Here is an 8643-nt window from a genome sequence, read left to right as displayed (position 1 = left end):
CTATGTTCAGCTGCCCGCGGCGGCAATTCCGCGGCTTCTGTCTTCCGGCTGAAGACAGAAGCTGCCGCCGAATTGCCGCCACCATGGAAACGGGCGTGCCGCCCTAACGTCATACGGACTGCCTCCGCGGTGGCAATTCGGCGCACTGCTTGGGGTGGCAAAAACAGTAGAGCTGGCCCTGCCCACAGCCTCAGCTCACTCCACTGCCCATGCAAGGCTCTGGGTGGCGGGGCTGTGAGCTTCTGGGGCAGCGCAGCTGCAGAGCCCGGCCTGACCCAGTCTCTGTGCTGCGTGGTGGCGGCGTGGCCCAGCTCCAGCTGGGCAGCGTGGCTGTAGCGCCGCCAGCCACCGGCGCTCCAGGCAGTGGGGTAAGGGGGCAGGGAGCAGGGAGGGTTAGATAGAGGACAGGGGAGTTCGGGGTGGTGGTCAGGGGGCGGGGGTGTGGATAGGGGTCGGGGCGGTCAGAGGGCGGGGAACAGGGGGGTTGGATGGAGCAGAGGTCCCGGGGCGGTCAGGAATGAGAGGGGGAGTTGGATGGGCCCGCGGGAGGCAGTCAGGGGCAGAGGTTCCCAGGGCAGTCAGGGAACAGGGAGAAGGGGTGGTTGGATGGGGCAGGTGTCCCAGGGGGGTGGCGTCATGGTGGCAGGAGTCCCGGGGGGGCAAGTGGATGGGGGGGGGAACCAGACCCCTTCCCCTAACCGGCCCTCCATACAATTTCTGAAATCCGATGTGGCCCTCAGGCCAAAAAGTTTGCCCATCCCAGTCCTATAGGCAAACTCCCATATGCACACTAGCATGGCTAAAAATAGCAATGGAGATACAGCAGCGTGGGCTGTACAAGCACACCGGGGACCTTGGTTTCCTACTCACATTGCTGAAACCCACGCTTCTATTGTTAGCCACGATAGCGCGGGTATATCTGCTGGAGCAGCCTCACTGCTTTGATTTCATGATAGACTTATCCTCTGGCAATGGCCAGTCCCACTTGCTTCAGAGGAAGGAGCCGAAAACCCGGTATTGGAATATTGTGGACTGACCTGCGCAGAGGGGCAGTTACTGTCAGTTGCAGCGATGGGTTTTGCGATGTGGACACCTGTCGTTTAGAGCTACTGGTCTGGATCCAGCTCCTTTCCGCACATGCCACTGAACAGCTGTCAGAACATTCTGTTCTTTCCTTGTGCTGGATTTCACCTCGTTATAATTTCAGCAGCACCGCAAATGAAAATGGGAGGAAGGAAAGATAGGAGCGAGCCAGGAATCAGATGTAATGCAGTGAAATGGTTATAGAAAAACAGCTGGGGCAGATCTGCTGGCTGTAGAAGTAGGGGTTGAACTAGAGCAGGGTTTCTCACTCTGTGAGGCGCGACCCAAAATGGGATCGCTAGAATGTATCAAAACTTTGTGGGGCAGGCTGGGCTCAGTTCCCCACTCTGGACATTGTGACCTGGTGCATGGGGTCTCGGTGCCACTCCGGTTTAGAATCATAGAATATCAGGGTTGGAAGGGACCTCAGGAGGTCATCTAGTCCAACCCCCTGCTCAGAGCAGGACTAATCCCCAGACAGATTTTTGCCCTAGATCCCTAAATGGCCCCTTCAGGGATTGAACTCACAACCCTGGGTTTGCCCCAGCCACCCCTCCATCATGACAGCATGGGGACAGCTGGGCCAGATTGGAGTGAGTGGTGCTGCAACCCCAAGCACCAGGTCACAACTCCACTTACACAAATTTGGCCCGGCCAGGCCAGGCCAAACCTGAGCAGCGCTGTGACCCCAGAAATCACAACACCCAGAGCGGGGAGCTGAGCCCAGCCAGCCCGGGGAGCTAAGAGCTGGGAGGGAGCAGCTGGGGTCACATTCTCTGATAAATGCTTGCGCTCCAGTGTACCCCCAGCCTGCAGGACCTCCCAATGTACCACTCCCTGTATCCCACACTGCTTCCCGCAGCTCCCATTGCCCGGGAACGGTGAACCGCAGCCACTGGGAGCTGTGGGCGGCCGTGTCGGCGGATGGTCAATGTAAACACACTGTCTTGCGGCCCACCAGCGGATTACTCTGACGGGCCACAGGTTGTCCACCACTGCCCTAGTGGCAGATGACAATAGAACAGTTGTGTCCAGCCTTCTTGCACGGATAGAGCTACCATTCTGTCTTCTCTCTGGTACTCACAGGAACACAATTCCTGGCATTTGCAGGTGTCCGACACCTCGCGTGGTAGCTCAACTCAGCCCATGCCGATGCAGAAAGAACTGCAGGCTTTTCTGCCTGTTCCAGGCCCTGAGCTGTAAAAAATTCCTGCAGTTCTCTAGACAAACTCACTCTGCTGTTGTGTGCTTCTCTCTCTCAGGGTCAAAGTCTCTCACTGCGGAACATCAAGAGCTGGGAAAGCCACCCATGATGGATCGCCTCCTTCTGGCTCTGCTTTTCCTTTTGCAAGGTAATATTCTCCCTGGTTATTTCCTCACCTCTACGCTGGTCTATATGGCTTACAACAGCCGAGGTGGCAAGGATGTAGCATTATCAACCTTCTGCCCCACCTCCAGTGCCAGAATAGTACCTGTTAGGAGGAAACAGTGGTCCCAGTATGGGTGGAGTGAGGTGGGGGGCAGGAGGTATAGAGGGACTTTCCCTCTAATTAAGTTTCCTGAAAGACAGAGAGACCGTCATTGTGTTCCGAGATGGAATTCCCCTCTCCTTCCAGGACAGGCTGGAGGCATGCAGATGAATCAGGGCAGTAACAAGACTGGATGAACATGGAGAACGCATTATTGTTATCTGTGTTCCTCATGTCCTACAGCACACCTGGGAGCGATCAGCCACCCGGGTGAGGTTAGAGTCCATTTAGAGGAAGGATGGGCCTGGCCTGAGCCTCAGGAGAGCTGGGTTCCCATGCTTGTTCTGAAAACACCTCCCTGGGTGACCGTGGGCAGTCACTTAGTCTCTCTGGGCCTCACTTCCCCATCCATACCATGGGGATAACAGGCCTGCCCTGCCTCACCGGGGAGTGTGTGGCTGAAGGCATGAAAGACTGGGAGGCACTCAGACACTATGGTAGTGGGTTCTTCCATGGCTCCCAAGATTTTCAGAGCAGGAGCTCTCTCTCTCTCGTATATGGGCAGAACCTACCACATTGGGGGCCCCGATGCTTCCTGTGATCCATGTAATAAGTAGTAGACAGCTGTGTCATGTGGGGTCACCGAGGAGGTGAATAACCTGGGGAACTCCTGGCGTATGGAGCCCCTCAGGCTGAGCTACACCTTACAGTGCGGTTTTGTGTAACGCAGGGGTCGAAGGAAGCAGCCGCCACGCAGAAGACTTTCGATTTTGTGGCGAAAGAAGCCAAACGAATAAAAGTCATATCACTTATCAGATGCAGCCCGAGAACATCATCATCACCATCGAGAACAGTGCTGACACGCTGAAGATAAGTGCGCCATTCCCACCAAACCTTGTAAACGTCCCTTTACCCGACAAGTTGGGGAACTACCGCTTCTGCCTCTACTGGTACCAAAGGGATAGGATTTTCAACCTCACGTACGGCAGAAACAACTACACGCTGAGTACCGAGGCAGAGCCTTCCTTCCACTTTTCAAACCCAAGTGCACCGCAGAATAGAAGTGGGGTTCCTGTGCTTTCCAGCGTGTCCTACGCCTACGGCAAAGGCCTGCGGAACACCTCCCTCAGCAGCGCCGCTGTTTACTCCTTCTCCATCCGTGGTACAGTTGAATCAATACGTTAAATGGGTTAGAGAACTTGAAGCGGTACCACCGCAGCCTCTGAGCGTGTTCAGTCTCAGAAGCTAAGCAGGGCTGGCTCTGTCTGCCCATGGATGGGAAGGTTCTGGGAAAACCCCCGAGGCAGCTGATGCTCCATTAGGAGGTAGAGAAGGGCATTTGGCTTCTCCACTGGTCACTAATTCCATCATTTTTCAAAAATGGCCACTAGTTTTGGGTTCCTCATTTTTGGGGCACCCACATGCAGCGCTCTGTGGCCGATTTCCCCACAGTGTCGAAATCCCACCTCTCCCAGTGACAAGAACTGGAGTTGTGGGTTCTCAACACCTCTGGAAATCCAGCCCAAAGTTTCTCTGTGTAAGCACACAAAGTAAGTGGCCACTTTTGAAGACATGGCTGCAAAGGTCCTGCATTTCACCGGATAACCCCTCATCTAGTCACAATGTCCCACCTTTAATGGCCAGTTGTGCTGCCTTCAGCAGTGCAGGGGTCCTCAGGTCACAGCTGTATGGGGGCCTTATAGGGATCCATCAGGACTCCATCCTTTAGAACAGAGGTGGGCAAACTACAGCGGCCCACGGGACCGTCCTGCCCGGCCCCCGAGCTCCTGGCCCGGGAGGCTAGCCCCAGGCCCCTCCCCTGCTGTTCCCCCTCCCCTGCAGCCTCAGCTCGCTCACTCTGCCTCCGGCGCAAGGCTCTGGGCGGCGAGGCTGTGAGCTCCTGGGGCAGCGCAGCTGCAGAGCCTAGCCTGACCCGGTCTCTGAGCTGCGTGGTGGAGGCGGTGGCGGCGGCGGCGTGGCCTGGCTCCAGCAGGGGGGGTTGGATAGATGGCAAGGGAGTTTGGGGTGGTGGTCAGGGGGCGGGGGTGTGGATAGGGGTTGAGATGGGAACAGGGTTGAATGGGGGCAGTGGTCCTGGGGGCGGCCATCAGGAATGAGAGGAGGGGTTGGATGGGGCGGCGGGGGTCCGGGGGCGGTCAGGGGACCGGGAGCAGGGGTGTGTGGATGGGGCAGGGGTCCCAGAGGGGCCGTCAGGGAACAGGGGGGTTGGATGGGGCAGGAGTCCCGGGGGAGCAGATAGGAGGAGGGGGCCGGGCCATGACCCCTTCCCCTAACCGGCCCTCCATACAGTTTACGAAACCCAATGCGGCCCTCAGGCCAAAAAGTTTGCCCGCCTCTGCTTTAGAACATCTGCCAGTTGGAGACCGCTGAGATCAGATGAAGCTCTGGGTGCTAGGACCTGCAGTCTCCATGGCCTCGGCTGCATTCTGGTTAGAGACACACAGAGTAAGAGACGGGAGAGCAGGAGCATGCATGCTGGAGATTGCACCTTGAGGTTCTCGGCCTGTGCAGATAGGAATGACATGAGTTTGCACCTATGCTAGAGCTGCTGTAACCTAATGGCCTGCCAGACAGTGTGGCAAAGCGATTGTATCCATTACTGGCTATTACCCTCAGCTAGCCCATTCCTTACAGTTTGGTGCAGCCAGTTGGCTGTTCAGAAGCCCATCTCCTGGGCAACTGAAGCTCAGAGAGGAATGAGACAGGCAATAAACTCACCACCATGGGCTGTCTCCCCTCTCCTGCGTCCCAGTGGATGCAAGAGGCTCAGGGCTCACCTCATGCGAATTCTTCCTTTTGCATGGCCAGCCCCAGCAGCTCGGCTCCAAAGGGCAGGTTTGTGAAGGTATTTAGGCACCAGAAGATGCCTAGAGGGGCTCTGGAGAATCCCCTTAGGTGCTGAATAACTTTGAAAGTCTGGCCCCAAATGCCTTAAGCCGTATCCATGCTCTGCTTGGCCATTCGGACCTACCCAGGCAGAACCATTGCAAACAGCCGGCATCTGGCTCGCCACTCACTCATGCTGATGTAAATCAGGAGTGGCTCCACTGAATTCAGACCAGTCCTCATCACACCCATGATTACCAAACAATTAATAACGCAGTCGCCTGAGAACACAGTATAAAGCACTTGCTGCCTGGGGGAGGGATGCTACAGAAACCAGCGTTGTCCCCTCTTCACAGAACTAATCCAGCATTCTCTTTTCTTTCCACATCGACTGCTGAAGACATCAGCAGGGTGCATGAGATTGAAGAAGGATTAAGGAATTTAGCAAACTACATGAAGAAACCCACTGGAAGAAAGACCATTGCACCATATGAGTGAGTACAGTATACAAACTATGCCCAGCTCCTCCTCTCCCAGATCAGGCACTTGCCATCACGGTCTGTACACCTCACATGCCCGAGGAGTGTGTCTGTGGGGAGCTCTGGTTTTCGGGAGAGGTAGGTCAGATATACAGCCTCCCAACCCCAGCAGCGGGTCCTCAAAACTCTCCTCCTGTCACTTGGTGGTGGTACAGCCCCTGCTTTGAGGCTCTCTTCCCTCCTACCCTCTCTAGACCCATGCTCTGTTCCTTCTTCCCCAAAAGGAGACTTCTGCGTTTGGAATCGGACCTGGGACAGGTGGTGTTTGAAGGGGAGAGCGAGACTTTTGGGACGAGTACAGTCCGTGCGACTGTTTTGAAGATAGGGCCCAGCAAAGCCTCTCAGGATCTGCCCTTCATGTCTGAATTGGAGGTGAGTGCAGGTGTGCCAGGGGTCAAAGAGCCACGACCATAGAGTTAAAGGCCAGAAGGCACCACCAGATCATCTAGTCGGACTTCCTGTACAGTACAGGCCACCGACACCCGCACACTAACCCAACAACTGAAACGAGGCCCACGTATTGCAGCCTAAAGGAGACTAGCCTATTGTGTGCCACAGGCAGAGAACAGCAGGGACCGAGGTGCCCGAATGCCTGCAGACAGCAGGGAAATGATGAAGGCAGATACACTCAAATGATCCTGGCAAGCGACCCGCGCCCCATACTGCAGAGACGGGCGAAAAGCTCTCCAGGTCACTGCCCATCTGAGCTGGGGGACAGTTCCTTCTCAACCCCCATACGGCAGTGATCAGTTAGACCCTGAGCATGTGAGCAAAGAACCAGCCAGCCAAGCACCCGAGAGAGAGAACACTCAGGGTCACCTCAGCACACCGGCCACCCCCATTCAATGTCCCACCTGGGGGCAAGGGGCAACCCTCCCTTCCTGATGCCTGCCAGTAACCAGTTGAAGCCCTGAAGCTTCAGCTTTATTTTACATAAGAACAGTCAGCACAGATTCCATCTCAGCCATCCCTTCCCCCAAATCCAGGGGGTATCTGTTCCCTACAGGTCTCTTACCTGAGAGTCATGCCCTCCTCCAGGGCTTCCCACAGGAGTCGATCTGCTTCTTGTAGCTCTTCCTGATGGCTCCAGACCCAGCTGGCCTGCCTGCTGGCTTCTAGAATCGCCTCATCCCTAGCTGATCAGTCACAGGCTGGGTCCTGCTCCCCTTAATGGCCCAGCCATCCAGGGACAGACTGAAATTACCTGCAGGGCCTAAAGCAGAGTCTGTGCTAGGTGCCTCGAGCAGGGACCCCAGACCAACCGGAGCGTTTGCAGAACCTCTTGATGCACTTGGCATGTTTCCAGGTTGTGCCTTGTTCTCTGTGGAACCTTTCCAGGTCGTGGTCCTGGGTTGGTCTTCGCAGCATTACAGTTTGCAATGTAGAGGGGACCTGACTCCTTCCCATAACCAGGGTAACCTGGGAGGTGTCTGGTTACAGCGTGTAGTTAAAGGGATGCCCTCACCCCGAAAAATCAGACTTCTGTTCTTTGTACCGATTGCCAGGGAAATCTCCTCTTCATTCTGGTTTCACTTTCTTCCCTTGCCGCCTTGGGTAGCACTTGGTGGGGGCCCATGCTCTGACTAGTCACACTTCCTGTCTCATGAGGGTGATCAGAGGAGCCCCCTGCCCTCACTCCCGAGGAGAGCTCGCTGGCAGGCTGTGCCATGGGCCCTGCCAGAGGGCTGCGCACCCCTGTGAGGGCAGCCTGGAGGGAACCTCCTTTCCTTGAGACTCCTGCATGGGGAGCCCGGCTCCGCCCTTCTGGCATGAGGCTGGGGAACAGCGGGAGGCAGGGGAGGCAGAGGACCTGCCTTTAGAGCCCAGGGAGGAGCGTCGAAGTTGTGAGGCTTCATCTCAGTGCTGCTGCCGAAAGGAGGGACCAGCAGGGAGCCGCCAACCCGGCTAAACGACTGGAATAGAAACGTTCTTACCTCAAGTTGCTGGCGTCCCTTTAACACCCAGTCGGGTGCCGTCCACACTACAAACCAGAGCAGTGATGCATGTGGGTCCCTGGCCTGGGCATTAGATCCTCAGCTGGGGTAAATCAGCGTAGCTCTGGTGATGCCGATTTACCCCAGCGGGTGTTGTGGTGCGTGTGTAGCCAGAGCCCCAGGCTTTCCCTAGCGTCCTGTGCCTGGGCAGCCTCACCGTGTGCGCCGGCCACTCTGAGGGCTCTGCTGGGCTTTGTTTTGCAGGTGGGCAGAGAGGTCCATGGGTTTGAGGTGAATCTGCCAAAGATCCTCTTTGCACAGATGAAGGGCAGGGTGAAGAACGCTGAGAAGCGAGTGGTCCTGATGGATATCAACAACAAGGCCCTTTTCCAGGTAAGGGCTGGTCCCTGGGATGGGAATGAATTTGGTGCTCGTGTGCAGTAAGCGAGGGGCTAATAGTGCTGGGCAGCGCTGGGCCAGGTTTGGTTGGGAGCAGCTGCTGCGAAAGCCGATGATACAGGCTGTGCACAGCTCTGCCAGGGCAGCTCGCGAGCATCCCCGCTGCTGGTCCTGCCCTGCTCCCTCGGTCTGCCGGTCCATGGGAAATCTAACCTGCCGCGCAACCTCCTGCTCAGCCAGGTTTGGGCTGGCACCCAGCTCTGACCCCCGACTACAGCACCCCCTGCTATGCCCGCCCCGCCCATGGCCCTCCCCCCCGACTCATAGCACCCCCTGCTATGCCAGCCCTGCCAATGCCCCTCCCCCCGACTC

At 56.7% G+C, this 8643-nt stretch overlaps 1 protein-coding gene across 1 annotated transcript; it reads left to right on the top strand.

Annotated features, from left to right (window-relative positions):
* Nucleotides 1-2354: 2354 nt before the first annotated feature.
* Nucleotides 2355-8316, top strand: LOC113406715 (adhesion G-protein coupled receptor G1-like). The gene is made up of 5 exons (XM_029911785.1): nt 2355-2435; nt 3283-3714; nt 5800-5893; nt 6163-6310; nt 8137-8316. The coding sequence occupies exons 1-5, from the start codon at nt 2393-2395 to the stop codon at nt 8314-8316; spliced, it is 897 nt and encodes a 298-aa protein (XP_029767645.1). The 5' UTR covers nt 2355-2392.
* Nucleotides 8317-8643: the final 327 nt, after the last annotated feature.

The sequence above is a fragment of the Terrapene carolina genome, unplaced genomic scaffold, assembly GCF_002925995.2.
Source record: "Terrapene carolina triunguis isolate 2854851 unplaced genomic scaffold, T_m_triunguis-2.0 Scaffold130, whole genome shotgun sequence".
Lineage (NCBI taxonomy): Eukaryota > Metazoa > Chordata > Testudines > Emydidae > Terrapene > Terrapene triunguis.
The sequence above is the reverse complement of the archived record's forward strand: the minus strand, read 5'-3'. Positions and strand labels throughout refer to the sequence as shown.

Bases quoted from the DNA above. Each gene is read 5' to 3' on its own strand.
- LOC113406715 (XM_029911785.1), top strand. From the start codon at position 2,393: ATGATGGATCGCCTCCTTCTGGCTCTGCTTTTCCTTTTGCAAG. The intron at 2,436-3,282 runs GTAATATTCTCC...TGTGTAACGCAG, and splicing joins TCTGCTTTTCCTTTTGCAAG to GGGTCGAAGGAAGCAGCCGC. The intron at 3,715-5,799 runs GTACAGTTGAAT...CGACTGCTGAAG, and splicing joins TTACTCCTTCTCCATCCGTG to ACATCAGCAGGGTGCATGAG.